Genomic DNA, 15,343 nt, shown 5'->3' on the forward strand with positions numbered 1-15,343 from the left:
TGAATGAATGTCTGTGCACCACATGTGTGCCTGGTGCCTAGGGAGGCCACATAAGGGTATTGGATCCTTTAGAATTGAGTTATAGATAGTTGTGAGCTGCTGTGTGGGTGCTAGGAATTAACTTTGGTCCGCTGCAAGAGTGTTCTTAACCACTGAGCCATCTCTCCAGCCCCCAAACTATCTCCTGCTGTAGCTAGCTACCAGTGTTGTGTGTTCTATGATAACCCCCACTTTTCTTAGGATCCTAGAACCTGTGTTTGCTCCTGTTTGTTAACCTTCTTACTGTGCGCAATGGGGGCCGGGTCAGAGACATCGCCTTGGCCTGTCAGTCATTTGCACAGACAACGATGACAACGGCATGCAGCTGATTAGCCAAGGCACACACGGAACTGCTAAAGAGTTTGATTAAATTTTTAATTGCCCCCTGTTTTGTGGGGCAGGCAGCGAGCCATGGTGATAATAATCTTCTTGGGTGCTGTCACTGAGGACAGATCAATTTGACTAGAGGAGGGCAGGCAGGAACTGCAGGGAGTTAATGGCTGTAAGAGTAGAGTAAGTAACAGGGGACAGTCTGTGGCAGAGGTGGTAGGCAGAGTGGTTACTGGGTCTGGAATTCAGATATTAGGAAAACTTCCTCCCTGAGTGGCCTAGGTAATTTCCTAGTTCTCTACTTTTTCCTCCCTTAGGCTTTCTTTTTTCCTTTCTTCCTTCCTTCCTTCCTTCCTTCCTTCCTTCCTTCCTTCCTTCCTTCCTTCCTTCCTTCCTTCCTTCCTTTCTTTGTTTTTTAAGACAGGTATATGTAGCCCAGGCTAGCCTTGAACCCCTGACCTTCCTGCTGAGTGCTAAGATTACAGATGTGTGCCACTAGGGCCTGCTCTACTTTCTTTTTAAAGGCCTGATATTTTCTAGTAGTAAACCCATGCTAAGCAAAGAGGAGAAAACCAAGGCAGGCAGAACGTCAGCTTTGCCAATAAGGGCAAACCACACCCTTGGTAGCAGTGCCTAGAGTGGAGATAGACTCAGGAGACTGTCTGGGGCGCGTTCTTATGGGTCACATGCCCATCTTATGGTGCTGCCGTCCTGGCCCTCCAGGGCTTGGCCCCGTGCTACCCCGGGTGAAAGGGGAACAAGAGGAGAGGATGAAGCACCCACTTCAATACCTTGGTGGTTTTGACCTTGTGTCCACTGCTGCAGCTCCACCCTGACAGGTCCGGGAGCACCTTGCACTCCTCCCCCAGCAGGCAGGGCTCCATCTGACACCACCACTTCTGCAAGACGATGGCGGCTGTGGGGTGGGAGGCAGGTGAGGCTCTAAGCTTTGGGAGCACAGCACAGCTGGCCCGGGAATGGGGCGTACCTGACCACATAGCTTGAGCTTTGATGGCCACCTTTCCTTCTCTTCTCCCTAATCTGGACTGTCCAAGGGGACAGCATTGTTCTTAGGCTGAGGGCCGGGGACTATCCCAATCAACTTCATCACTGCCTCATACCCAAAAGGCAGAAGGACACCATGCTGGGAGGCAGGTGATGCTGACTCTGAGGCAGCTGTCCTTAGCAGAGAGGTACCCCCGTCAGTGCTTTCCTTAGTATATACAAACTGCTGTCCAAGCCACATCCAGGAGTGTAGAAGCTGGCATGCGGGCTAGCGAGGGTAAGCATGGTGATCCAGATGCTGCCAGAGCGTGGGAACGCAGGTGTGGGCAGAAAGGAGGGAACATGGGTGTACAATGTGAGGGATCACATGTGACCCCAAGGAGAAGGCAAAGGTAGGCTAGGAATAAGAGGGGGCTTGTAGAAGAGGGCCTCTCTGGAGGAAGATGTGGGCCAAGGAACTAGTGTGCGGGAATGCATCCCTGTGCGTGTGAACCAGGTGGCAGGTGTGTGTGGCCTGTAACCAGAGCTTTCTTCCTCTAGGACACAGGGCGGGTCACGTCTGCCCTCTCCTCCAAGATGATCTCCATTACTTGAGACTGATAAGGTAAACCCCAAGATGGCTATGAAACTGGATCCTCAGCAGATGGGGAGGCCTAAACAGACATTCTTATCTCTGCTCTGGGCCTCCTTACCCACCTGGCTGCGCAGGGCCTGGCCATTCACTCACCGTCCACACAGGAGGGCTTTGCCCTTGTAGTGCCCGCCACCTGGCCAGAGAGGCAGGCACACTTGACGGTCTGGGAGCGCTCCTCGATGCGGTTCCGGTTGCAGCAGCGATGCGCGGAGATCACCTCACAGGTGCCCTGCTTTACTAGGACTGAATGGGCCAGCAGGGGAAGAAAGGTCAGGAGATCCAGGCCTCCAACCTGCTCTCCTCCCTCCCACCAGGCTGCAGGTTCCCAATTCCTCTTCCTAGGTCATTTAAGAGATACCCAGAGCTGGGGCTGCCACTCAGTGGTAGTGTTTCCTAGCATAGAGGCACGGGCTCAGTTCATAAATTCAACATGCACACATACATAGCGACAGAGAGAGACAGACGAGAGAGAGAGAGAGAGAGAGAGAGAGAGAGAGAGAGAGAGAGTTATCTAAAGGTAAGGGAGAGAAGAGAAGATGAAACCTTCCTGTTACCTCCCTACCCCACCCCACCCCGCTGAGGTCACACTCAGTACTCTTTGAAAGCTGGAGTTACACGCCAGCCCCCACCTTCCACTTTCTCAGGGTGAGGGCAAGGGCCCCAGGGCTTACAATGCGTGGGGGAGGATCATCCGCTTACAGAGGCTTTAGCCATCCCAGAAGGAAAACCCCAGAATTAGGCCAGGAGACTAGACTTAAGCCTCCACCGAGGGCCTCTCACTGTAGAGCACCTTCCGTCTGGAAAGGATAGTACCAATGTGTCTACCCAGGCCTTCTCTGGACCGGGCCATAGAAGAGGGCAGTTTCCTGGGCGATGGCCAGAGGAGTCACCTCTGCAAAGTTTACTCTGCCCCAGAGATCTGCCTGCTTTGTGGGGTGGGTTGGAGTGCCTTCTAGCTCTCCAGATGTCCTAGCAAAATCCTCTCTAGTCTCTCACCACCTTCCCCAAACCTGTGGCTGTGGGAGGCTGCAAGGAAGCAGAGGCCAGCCATGTCCACAGCCAGGCCAGGTAAAGTGCTAGCACCCAGCTGCCTGGGCTCCAGTTGCTCGTGGTCCGCTCACTCATCCTGTGGAGAGAAATACATACTCCGCTTAGCTCAGGGCAGACGGTCCCCTGTACTCAGGTTCAGCCCCTTCTCTGTGCTGTGCTCTAGAAGCCCCAAGGTTAAACAGAATGCATACCTTGTCCCCAGGCAACTTGCAGCCAAGCACGATGCCACTGTCAGAAGCAATGAGTCATACAGAAGGACCAGGGGATAGGAAGGCAGAGCCTGTGGAGGAGACATTTAAGAGATTTTGCAGAGCGAACTAAAAGGCTGTGCCATGTGGGAGACAATGATGCTGACTCCCACTTTTTGAGCTCTCCATCCAGACACCTCACTTGTGTGCTCTTGACTGCATTCCACTGCACAAAGGATTACCATTGCCCGTTTTACAAATAAAGCTCAAAAAGTTTGGCTATAATTCCCACAGGCATCAACAGAGGAGCAGAGGACACTGTGGAGAATCTGAAAATGTGTTCCCTCCAAATTTCTGGGACTACAGAACAGAACACAACACAACCAAAACCATCCAAGAACTTTGCAATGATGTGTACAGTAGACTCCAGTGAGAATCCAGTCTTATGGGGGGGAGGGAGCAACAAGCAGGAGGTGTGTACACACAAGACAGGGCGTGTTTTACTTAATACGTACACACCATGTCCGGAAAGTGTACATTCTTTGCCATTAAAAAGGGAAATTTGTTTCTTGTCTAGAAGATGGAAGTAGGAGGAAGAATTATTTTTTCCCACCGATTTCTTTCTTTTTATGTATTTGAGTTTCAAATCGTGCGACTGTAGCAGCAGTGCAATTCAATCTGAACATAATTTAAATTTTTTTTTAAATATTTATTTATTGTGTATACAATATTCTGTCTGCGTGTATGCCCGAAGGCCAGAAGAGGGCACCAGACCCCATTACAGATGGTTGTGAGCCATCATGTGGTTGCTGGGAATTGAACTCAGGACCTTTGGAAGAACAGGCAGTGCTCTTAACCTCTGAGCCATCTCTCCAGCCCCCATAATTTAAATTTTTGAGAGAGAGAGATGCTTGTAATCTTAGCACTTCAGAGGTAGCAGCAAAGGGGGATCATTGGTACTGTGAGGCCAGCCTGCTTTACACAGTGAGCTCCAAGCTAGCCAGGGCTAAATAGGAAGATCCCATCTCAAACAAACAAAAGCAAAACACAGGGCTGAGGGGGGTGGCTCAGTGAGTAAGAGGACTTGCTGAGCAAATATGAGAATAACAACACAGATGTAAAAATCTAGACGATGTAAAAAGATCCCTGGATCACCGGACAGCCTAGTGATGGATTCAGGGAAAGACCCTGTCTGAAGGGAGTAAGGTGGAGAGTAACAGGGCAGGAGGTTTCTGCTAGACGGCTTCCCCTGGCCTTCCCATGGGTACACCATGTACACACACTAAACTAAATAAAGGAAAGAAGGAAGAGACAAACCTAGGCTAGAAGTTAAATGTCTTGCCCAAGGTTGATGGCATGAGAACTCAGGACCCAGAAGTCTACCCTAGGCCCACTGCTCTCTTCCTCCTTTCTCCTGTGAACCAAACAGGGCCTCAGACATCTATACCAGAGGGTGGGTAAGAACCAGAGAGAAACCAGCGAAACGGAAGCACAAAGGCGCTGGGAGAAACTAGCCACAGATGAGGCAGGAAGAACCCCAGGAGGAGGTCAGGGTTGGCCTAGATCACTGGCCCCAGCAAGTGCCAGCTCAGACGAGGAATACCAGGAGCCAGACCAAGAGATACAGCTGCTCCCTTGGAGGGGATGTCCTCTCCTCGAGTCCCATCTCCAGCTGTCTCACTTACCGTTCCTGGAGTCTTCAGGCTTCTGTCTGTGCATCTGCTGGTCTCAGACTCATTTCACCTGGATAAGTAGGGAGCAATTTGGAGGTAAATTCAGAACAGAGAGAGGCCAGGCCACTGCAGAAGCTAAGAGAAAGCTTGGACTTAGATGAGAATAAGGGAATGGGATGGACAGCTTTGGCTGTTCCTGTGACAAAGGCGGTCATTTCTGCTCTGGGGATCTGTCCCTAGTCCCCTGCCCTCCTCCCCCAGACTATGGGAACCTGAGGGGGAGGTGACCCTGAAACGAGAGGCTGGGTTTTCTTTTTCCCAGGAGTGAAGCAGACAGAGGTGAGAGGCTATAAGGATCAGGGCTGTAGTCTCTCTGGTCTTGGGACAGAGATAGGTCAGAAATGCATACAGACTCTGACAGCTTTGTTCCCCCTGGGGGAGAATCCCGAGGTCTCCAAATTCCCCTTGCCTCCACCTCCAACCCATCATGAGCCTGGCTTCCTGGACTCTTCTGGAGCTGGCTTAATTCTACAGCTGTCCTTTCAGAGAGCTAGCCTCGCGGCGCGACAGGTCTCAGCGTCAGTGCACAGCCCACACGAGCTTCTCCATTCTCCCCCAAGGCCCTGCCTTCACTCAGTCTCCACTGAGAAGTAATACTGAAACACACAAGCTGCGGAGCTCTGGAAAGGCCTAGAGAGGGGAACGAGGGTGGTGGAGGGGGTGGGTGTGTTTCCACCCTTCTAGATTTGCTTCTTTTCCGAGTGGGTCTCCTCTTACAGTCTGTGCCAGGTGGCAGGGAGGGGGCTCATTTTGACCATTGCAAACGCCATTCTTCTCTTGGCGACATCCTATTTCTGTCTGAGCGTTCCCAGAGTCCCATCCAACTCAGGCATTTCTCCTAGGTACTCCAATGCTCAGAGAACTTAGGGGAGATGGGGACTCAGGATTTCAGGCATTCTATTCTCTCTTCCTTCAGTGCTGGAGGAGGAGGCTTCTGGGATTTGTTCTTCAGCGGCTACCTCAGTTTCCTGGGGCTGTTTTCCTCATTCTCCAATTCAGGCTAAGGTGATGCTGAAAGAGCAGCCTGCAAGGGGTCAACAACAACCTTTGACCTTGCTTTGCTTGCTCCTGTCCCCTTTCAGCGCCCATTCTTAATACTGGTACCCACCTGCTCCAGAGCAGTGGTCCCGGTTCAACCTTCTGGCCTGAGGTCCTTGATGCCTCTGAGCTTGTGATCGAGACTCACAAAGGCGGGCTCTCCCCCGGAGTTGCCAGGTCGGGTGTTGTCTAGTCCCGAGCTCTGTCTGTGATGGATCAATCGTTATCAAGTTGCTGTGCCCCGAGGAGAGCAGGGCAATGGCTAAGTCGGCATCCCAGTAAACTCGGCCCTGAGCACCGGGATGCTCCGGGCCTGGACCCACCAGCCCTGGGGGTGGGGTGGTCAGCCGGGTCCTCCAGAGCTTGCGGCCTTCAGGCTGGGGAGCGCGCGGCCGCTTGGCTTGGGAGTCGTCCCTGCTGCCTCAACCCTTGCGGGTACCGCCGCCTCCTTCGAGACAGCGTGGGGCGCTCTGAGGGGGGGATGAGAGCAACTGGTACGCAGCGGCCTCTGGTGGCGCAGGGCGAGATCAGGGGTAGAAGCCCACCGGCTCTGTATTCATGGACGCGACAATTAGAAACAGGTCCCTGAAACCTCCATTCAGGAATGCGGCCCCCAGCCCTGTTGTTCAAGAGAGTTAGGTGGTGTTCTGGTAGGGATGTGGGTGGGCGTTGGGGCTAGGAGTCGTCTTCACCTACAGCATCTGTAGGTTAACATTTAAATCTGAGCTCCTTAAATCTTAAAATCCAGTTCTTCAGACCTCGCAGAGCAGCTCACACATATAATCCGAGAACTTGGGAGACTGAGGCAGAAGAATTGTCACGAATTCTGGCCCAGCCTGGGCTGTAGTGTGTGAGACCCTATCCAAAGGGAGAAAAAAAGCAGAGATAGGGACAGAGGAGGGGCAGGAGGTTGCCTGTAAGTTTAAGGACAGCTTTGTCTATACGGTTTACACAGGGTTCCGTTCCAGCTAGGGCTGCTTAGTCAGACCATATCTCAAAATGAAGGAAAGAGAGAGTGAAGGGGAGCAAATCCATTTCTTTGTTAGGACATTGGGGTGTTTTTTGAGGTGTTTTCCAGGCTAGGAAGCTAGGACCACTGTTTTGGAAGATTCCGATTTTGCACCAAGTTCTTTACCACAGGGTTTCCCATCTGATATCAAAGGGAATTACAGTAAATTCTTCCAGCACAGAAGTTCTGCCCTTCTACCCAGGAGGACTAGGGGCAGTACCAGGATGGAGAACCAGACTGGAGGGCATCAAGAGGCTGGCAAATGGCCCTGTGAATACCAAATATGACTTTCATCTTGGGAACCACATCCGAGGTTCCTAGTGCCTTCATCAGAAGAATGGTAAGTAATCCTAATTACAAAATTTTAATAGGTTCATATTTTGGGTTCATTAAACACTTGAGGGCAGAGGTGTTTTGTGAATCTGTCTCCTTACAGGAAGGAGGTGTTCACCTGTTATTGTAAGGAAGATTTGGGGAGGTGGTAAAGTGTCAGTGAGAAACAAAGAATAAGCCTGGTTCCGGGTCCTGAGCACACAGGCTGGGACAGGGGGTGGGATCTCCCCTCTCTTTCACTCTCTCTCTTTCCACTGTGATCGATGCTGGTGATCGAACCGGGGTCATCAGGCTTGGCACCGTTACCTGCTATATCATTGCCCTCACCTCTTTAAGACAAAGTCTCATTATGTAGCCGTGGCTGGCCTTGAATTTACCATGTAGCCCGGGCTAGCTATTAACTTCTGATCCTCCTGCCTCTGCCTCCTGGGATTGCAGATGTATGCTACCATGCCTGACTAAGAGGGCTTGTTCTGAGAATGCTCTGTTCCCCTCTGTGGCTCAGGCCTGGTTCTCCTCTGCCACTGAGGGATGTCTCTCAGCTCCCAGGAGAGAACACAACTCATAAATGTGCGTATCCTGCTCTGCTCCCCCCACACACACCCCCCTTTCCTCTCACCCTCTACTGCCTCAGGGAGAGGACCTCTCACCAGGTGTGGAGAAGTCAGGATGGAAGAGGTGTGATGGCCCAGGAATAGTGGAAACTTCAGAGGTCTGAGAACCCTCTAATTTGATTATGGGTGGGAGCCAGAATGGTTCCAGGGAACAGAGGAGCAACTGACCTCAGGGGTCAAAAGGCCCTAGCTCTATGGCCCATTTTGGTGGCCATATCACGGATGCTGTGAAGAGCCAGGAAGCTGGATGGTACTGGAAAGTGATAGGTAAGCTGTCCCAGAAACACTGAATAATAAAACCAAAGGTTATTTTTTCTTCCTCCAGTCTTTGGCTTCCCACCGAGACTATGGAATTTATCAAACAGTTGGCTTCAGTTTTTCTCAGACACGAAGAAAACACCCATAGTGGCAGTCTGTTCTTTGTCCCTGGATGCCTTTGCTGCTGGTTTTGAGTTCGGATTGTAACCAGTGCACCCCAGCTCCACCCCGGTGACCTCATCTTTCTCCCCAAAACTCGGGCATAATTTCAGCAGGTCTGTGTACTTCGTTTGAATGACCACTGCGGAATTTTTATTTAGAAGTGGTCAAGACGACCACCTCTTTGGGGGAGGTGCAGGCTATCCCAGGGTATGATCAGGAAGCGCCAACTGGGAGCCTGCGGGTCGAATCACAGCTATGAATTGTGGTTCCTTCCCTCAAGGGCCTTGACTCCTGTGGAGCATATGTTGGGGATAGACGGGGACGTGATCGACTCTCTAATCCAAAGTGTAAGGGCAGACCGCTTTCCGAGGCAGGACAGTAATCCTCTCCCACCGGGAAGGCAGAAAAACAGCCCACCTGAGCTGGGTCCAGCTCTGTTCTAACAGTGGGCTTGCCTGCAACCCAGACAAGCTTTAAAACTGGCTTTTGTCTCCCCCTGGCGGTAGCCAGAGACCTTGCTCAGCGCCCGGGTTCTGCTGGAGCCTCTGAGGGTGGGAATTTAGGATTCCCGCTCCCTTCTGCGCCTTTCTTCCTAATCTAGAGAAACCAGCATCAGAAACAGGTTTTGACATGTGCATGGCTCTCTAAGTGGCGGTGTGATTCTTGGGCAAGTCTAATAAAATAACAGGAGATTGTCCACTCCCGCCTCATCTGTAAAATGGGTGTAACCCACATTGTGGTGTTTGTGCAGCAAGTCCTCAATAATTGCAGTTATTTATTATGCCGTTAGCCTTTGAACTAACTGGCCAGCAGAAGTCTAAATATGGAGGAAACGTTCTAGGAAAGTGGGATGGGGATGACAATCCTTCTCTAGAATGTGAAGGTGACCTTTGACAGAACAGTGCCCAGGATTTTGTCCAAGGACTCCCGATCTGGAGAGGTCAGCCGCCGGGCTTGTATTTGTATAGCGCTCTCTCTCTCTCTCTCTCTCTCTCTCTCTCTCTCTCTCTCTCTCTCTCTCTCTCTCTCTCTCTCCTCTCTCTCCCTCCCCTCCCTACCCCCTCTCTCTCTCCCCTCCTCTCCCTCCCTCCCTTACCCTCCCATCTTCTCCTCTCCTCTCCTCACCTCTCCTCTCCTCTCCCCTCCCCTCCCTAACCCTCCCCTTCCTTCCCCTCCCATCCTCTCCTCTCCTCTCCCTCTCCTCGATTCATCAGCTACAGCCTGAGGTGTTGTCACAGCAAGTGCTTCACACCCAAGTGGATGTTTCGCTCTGAAGTCATCAGCTTCAAAGCTTTCCATGCTGGCTGGCCACCCCAAACGGAACGCGAGGAGGCTGCCTTGCCCACCCCTGTCACAATGGGTAAATTCTAACGGATTAGATTTAGCGGGTGTCTAACCTACAGAACGACTGAAATATTTCCTTCTCTCCGCTTCCTTCCCACAACAGACCCCTTCCCCTGTGACACTCTGGCCGAACGACTGCGGGATGCGGATAAGAGGCGGGGAGTTGGTGGGGGCAGTTCCCGCAAGATTTAGAGCCTGGGGAAGTTTGGCCTGAATCAAGAGAGGGCACCACCCACTTGGAGTCTTAGGGGCGGGGCCTCTTAGGGGGCGGGGCCAAGGCCAAGGGCGGGGCAGGGAGGCAGCATGCTAAACCGGGTGCGCTCGGCTGTGGCGCACCTGGTGAGCTCGGGTGGCACTCCGTCCCAGCGCCCTAAGTCTCCCGATCTGCCCAACGAGAGCTCCACGCCGCCTGCCGCCTCAGAAAAGCCTAAGAGCCCCCCGGCGAGGCCTGGGAGCGAGGTCAGGGCACCCCTGAAGACCGCAGAGACTCGGGCGAGCTTCTCCAGACCCACCTTTCTTCAGCTGAGCCCCGGGGGGCTGCGACGCGCGGACGACCACACAGGCCGGGCTGTGCAAAGCCCCCCGGACACCGGTCGCCGCCTGCCCTGGAGCACAGGCTATGCCGAGTGAGCACCCCTGGGCTCCCAGCTGAGGATGGGACTCCCACCCTCCCAGGAGACGCGTCCCGGCCACTGGGATGCGTCCCCCGCACGACTTTCCGGGGACCTTCCCAGGAGTCTTCACCCTTCCAGCCCTCTCTCGGACGGGGTGCAACCTCAATAGGCTTCTTCAGGACCTTGCCCACCCTCCTCGCCGGTTCAGGACAGTCCCCTCCTAGGGAGAAGGCATGGCGCACCGAGGATGAGTTGGCCGGTTCACAGTCGCCACTTGCGGTTCACAGGCTAAGGGAGGGGAGGTTCGAGAAGGAGCAGTTCCTTTTCCCAGGGAGATCACGGGTGGAAAGACTAGTTCACTCGCTTCCTGGCCCCAACGCCCCAGTTCCCTGTCCTTCTTACCGGTCCCCTCCCCCTCCACACCCAGAAATAGCCCGCGACACCAGAAGGCCGCGGGCTTCCCGGGGCGGGGGAGGGGTCCGCCTTCGGCCCGTGATGGTTCCCTTTGGATGCCGGTCTGCAGACAGACAGATGCTGGTAGAGCAAGGAAATAGACCCATTTGGTTCGCACCGGCCGAGCGTCAGCGTGCACCCAAAACATGTATATTTTCATCTTCGGGGAAAAAACGAGCCAAGCCACCAGGGACATGGGGGCACTGAGGTTGTGGAGGGAAATAGTGGGTGGCCCCTTACCCTCACCTCCTCACTCGGCTTCCCACGTGGAAGGAGTCTATAGCTAAGAGACTCTTGCCCAGTCCAGGTAGACCTTCTTTTCCTCTTAACCTCACTTGGGCTGGAGCGCTTCCACACTACAAAAGAGACCGGAACTTTCACTGGGTGGTTTTAGGGTGAGGGTGGATGTGCTCAAGAATCATTGGCAGAGTTGGTTGAGACTAGAGGTAGGAATGTAAATTTTTGATTGGTAGGGAAGTAAAACTTACTGCTTCTGTCTGGCCACACCCCCCAGCACCACCTTCCAGAAAGCCTCCTTTGCCCAAGGATGAAGGAACTGAGACAGGCAGTTTCTATGAGGTGGTACATTCTGCCACCCAGACATTACTTCTTGCTGGCCCTGCCTTCTCCTCTTCCCTCTGGCTTGAAGCCCAGGCAGCTGTGACCTTTTTCAGCTTGGCCAGCAGGCAGGAGAGGATGTGTGTGTGTCTAAGGTGGGGTTATTCCAGGACCTAGGCTGATGTCTAACCTGATGTGGGACCCTCTCTGGCCTGCCAGGGTTATCAATGCTGGCAAGAGCAGGCACAATGAGGACCAGGCGTGCTGTGAAGTCGTGTATGTGGAAAGCCGGAGGGGCGTTTCCGGGGCCCCCAGGGAGCCTCCCCGGAACCAGGTAATATTTTATCCTCTTTCCTAACCTCCAGGGATTTCCGGCCCTGGTTCTAAATCCAAGAGGTGCAGAGGTTCTATCTCTACCACAGAAGCTCTAAGTGGCTTCAGTTAGATTAGTTCCGCATGAATGTTTGCTATTCCATTTAAAACATAGCTGCTCATGTATTTATGGATGATTTAACTAATCATCAGTGCTGATCTTTGGATCCTTCATATTTTAAATTTGCCTTTTCTTTCTCTTGACACAGTAGGCCTTGCATGAATAAGTGAATAAATCTTTTACCTTAACTATTTCACTCAGATCTCCTATGTGATTTTTATATGGGTGCTTACTGGTTTGTTCTGCCCTGTCACCCTCCTCCCCGACTGACTTCCGACTTTTCCTTCATCAGGGACTCTGCTTCTACTACTGGGGCCTGTTTGACGGGCATGCTGGTGGCGGAGCCGCTGAAATGGCTTCCCGGCTCCTGCATCGCCACATCCGGGAGCAGCTGAAGGATCTAGTAGAAATACTTCAGGACCCCTTGCCACCTCCCCTCTGTCTCCCATCCACTCCAGGAACCCCAGGTTTCTCAGATCCGTCACACGTGGTCAGCTCTCAGTCCTGCTGGTCTCCACAGAAGGAAGTAACCCACGAGAGCCTGGTAGTAGGGGCCATCGAGAATGCCTTCCAGCTCATGGTGAGTGGGTGGGTGGCCTGTGCCCATCACTTACTGTCAACACTGTGGGGGGGGATGTCAGTGAATGGGTGGCCCCCAGAATCCACACCACCTTTGAAAGCCTGAGCAGAACCTGGTCCTGTTACCCTCTGTGGTTCTTCTCTCGCCCACTCTGACCTACAGAGGCAGGTAGGGCAGGTGACCCCTTTGACCCTTCCTCACCTGGCAGGATGAGCAGATGGCTCGGGAGCGGCGTGGCCACCAAGTGGAGGGGGGCTGCTGCGCGCTGGTCGTGATGTACCTGCTAGGCAAGATGTATGTGGCCAATGCAGGTGACAGCAGGTGAGTGGGGAGAGGGGTTTGGCAGTGGCCATGTCAGGGGCTCTCCAGGATGATGGGAAAGCAGACAGTCAGGTGGCAGAGGGTCAGGTATAAAAAATTCGAGGGGTGGGGTGGGGGTGGGGCGGTGACAGCACTAAGGCAAGGTTGGAACTATCTACAAGGGAAGAAAAGGTGAGGGCCCGAGTGAAGCCCCATCAGGTTCATTATGGGGAGGGTCTGATCCTTCTGGAATTCTCCACGAAGGGGTCTGAGAAAGTCAGATCCAAACTTTGTCTGTCTCTGGGCAGGGCCATCATTATCCGGAATGGTGAAATCATTCCAATGTCCCGGGAGTTCACACCAGAGACGGAGCGCCAGCGTCTTCAGCTGCTTGTAAGTAGGGGCCAGGCTTTATTCTTACACCTCTCCCTATCAGAAAGCTTCCTACTGGGACTGTCCCGGGAAGGGAGTGGGCTGTGAGTGCTGGGTGAGCTGGAGGGGTGATGCAACAGGAAGAGGCCTGAGCTGCCATTGCTGGCTCTGCTGAGGAAGGAAGTAGAGCCAGAGGTGGAGGGTGAGAACAACAAAGGCTCCAGCAAGGGCATTATCTTCTAGCGTCCTCTTGTGGGCTCTATCTGCATTGCCTGGGTCTGAATCCTGCTTTGTGTACTTTGCTAATTGTGTGACAATGGTTCCCGCCTCACAGGCCTTTGTGAGGGGTGAATGGGTTACCTTATTTAATATTAGAGGAGCGGGTAGTATGCAGTACAATGGAAGGATCGGCTATAGTTTAACAGCTCTGTCTTGTATCAGAGTGTGATATGAGTGTAATGCCCTCTCTCCTGTCTGGCCCCTCCTAACCTCAGGGCTTCCTGAAGCCAGAACTGCTAGGCAGTGAGTTCACCCACCTGGAGTTCCCCCGAAGAGTTCAGCCCAAGGAGCTGGGGCAGAGGATGTTGTACAGAGATCAGAATATGACTGGCTGGTAACACTTCCCTCAGGGCTGGGGCCGTTCCCATGGCAATGCAGCCAGTCCTTCACCAGCAGCTAGGTGGAAGCTGCAGGCTGGGGCAGGCTGGGAGTCGGGGACGGCCATTCCTTGGAAGGCCTTGTGTGTGTGGGGGGATGCTGTTCAGAGGGGTTAGGGGCTTTGCCACCTGGGTGATGCCTCCTCTGCTCCTCCCTTCCCAGGGCCTACAAAAAGATTGAGCTGGAGGATCTCAGGTTTCCTCTGGTCTGTGGGGAGGGCAAAAAGGTAAACTCTGTGGTGGAGGTGGGAGAGGGCAGGAAGCCCCACCACAGCTTGTCCAGGGAGGTGGAGGTTTCACCGAAGAGTAGGTGTGGGAGGGGTCTATGGTTTCAGTGAGTCCGAGAGAGGAACTAAAGAGCAGCCATCTTTCTCATTTCCCTCAGGCCCGGGTCATGGCCACCATCGGGGTGACCCGAGGCCTGGGAGACCACAACCTTAAGGTCTGCAGCTCCACTCTGCCCATCAAGCCTTTTCTCTCCTGCTTCCCCGAGGTGAGCACACCTTCCCTTCAGGAGGCCCAGGCTGGCTTTGTCTCCGACCTCCCCGTGGAGCAATCCTCACACCTCACACATCTCCCCCCTCCCCTCCAGGTACGCGTGTACGACCTGACGCAGTATGAGCACTGTCCAGATGATGTGTTAGTGCTGGGCACGGATGGCCTATGGGATGTGACCAGTGACTGTGAGGTAGCCGCCACTGTGGACAGGGTGCTGTCGGCCTATGAGCCCAATGATCCCAGCAGGTAGGGGGTTGCCTGGAAGGGACAAAGGGGAACAGAGCCTGGAGACCCACATATGGGCCTGTCTCTGTCTTCTCGTACACGTGTCGGTACATGAATGTGCACATGTGCTCCTGGCAGGTATACAGCTCTGGCCCAAGCTCTGGTCCTGGGGGCCCGGGGTATCCCCCGGGACCGTGGCTGGCGTCTCCCCAACAACAAGCTGGGTTCCGGGGATGACATCTCGGTCTTCGTCATCCCCCTGGGGGGGCCAGGCAGTTACTCCTGATGGGCTCAGCCCCATCCTTCTCTCACTGCTACCCCAGCCTTTCCATACGTCTCCCAGCCCCAGAAATGAAGTTGTGTTCCTGCCCCTCGAGTGGTCATTTAATTGACAAAGGAACGCCCACTAGGTCCAGAATTCTAGCAACTGAAAAATAAACCGGATGGATAAAGGTGTGTGTCATTATTTGCTTTGACTGGAACCTGCAAAGTGAGTGATGGAAAGAACCAACAGCCCATTCCTAAAAATGTGACTACCCAGATTCTCCTACTGCTCTCTTTGCCCACTCGGTGTGCTTGCCGCGAGTGGCTGCATTTGCCTCATCCAGCTGCGGCTTCTTCCATCGGCCGATACCCACCAAGTCCGTGTGTCTGGCCCAAACCTTTGCCGAGCTTTAAGACCCATGCATCCAGCCATCTTCTAACCACCTCCTCTGTGGTACTCTGGTGCTTCCGAGCAGTGCACCTCAAACTGAAGTCACCATTTCCCTCATAAATAACGGTTCTCCTGCTTCATCCTTTTATGGCCACCCGTCATGGCTGCTCAAGTTAGTAATCCCCCAGTTGGCCATACCTGGCTTGTGTATCTTCATTACAATTCTCAACTGCTTCAATCATGCGGGCCATGTAACGTTTCA

The 15,343-nt window shown here is 53.4% G+C and overlaps 2 protein-coding genes across 2 annotated transcripts in view; one reads left to right on the plus strand and one right to left on the minus strand.

Annotated features, from left to right (window-relative positions):
* Positions 1–3,133, minus strand: part of Tafa3 (TAFA chemokine like family member 3) — a 49,209-nt gene extending 46,076 nt beyond the window's left edge. The window contains exons 1-3 of the mRNA XM_057793941.1: positions 3,019–3,133; positions 2,102–2,251; positions 1,153–1,285 (exon numbers count right to left, since the gene is read on the minus strand). Coding sequence (XP_057649924.1) covers positions 1,153–1,285; positions 2,102–2,251; positions 3,019–3,133 — 398 coding nt within the window. The remainder of the gene's footprint in view (positions 1–1,152; positions 1,286–2,101; positions 2,252–3,018) is intronic.
* Positions 3,134–10,037: 6,904 nt separating this feature from the next.
* Positions 10,038–14,863, plus strand: Ppm1j (protein phosphatase, Mg2+/Mn2+ dependent 1J). The gene is made up of 10 exons (XM_057793551.1): positions 10,038–10,363; positions 11,582–11,696; positions 12,088–12,375; positions 12,584–12,696; positions 12,984–13,068; positions 13,542–13,660; positions 13,867–13,930; positions 14,089–14,196; positions 14,296–14,447; positions 14,565–14,863. The coding sequence occupies exons 1-10, from the start codon at positions 10,041–10,043 to the stop codon at positions 14,710–14,712; spliced, it is 1,515 nt and encodes a 504-aa protein (XP_057649534.1). The 5' UTR covers positions 10,038–10,040; the 3' UTR covers positions 14,713–14,863.
* Positions 14,864–15,343: the final 480 nt, after the last annotated feature.

The sequence above is a fragment of the Chionomys nivalis genome, chromosome 18 (assembly GCF_950005125.1).
Source record: "Chionomys nivalis chromosome 18, mChiNiv1.1, whole genome shotgun sequence".
Classification (NCBI taxonomy): domain Eukaryota; kingdom Metazoa; phylum Chordata; class Mammalia; order Rodentia; family Cricetidae; genus Chionomys; species Chionomys nivalis.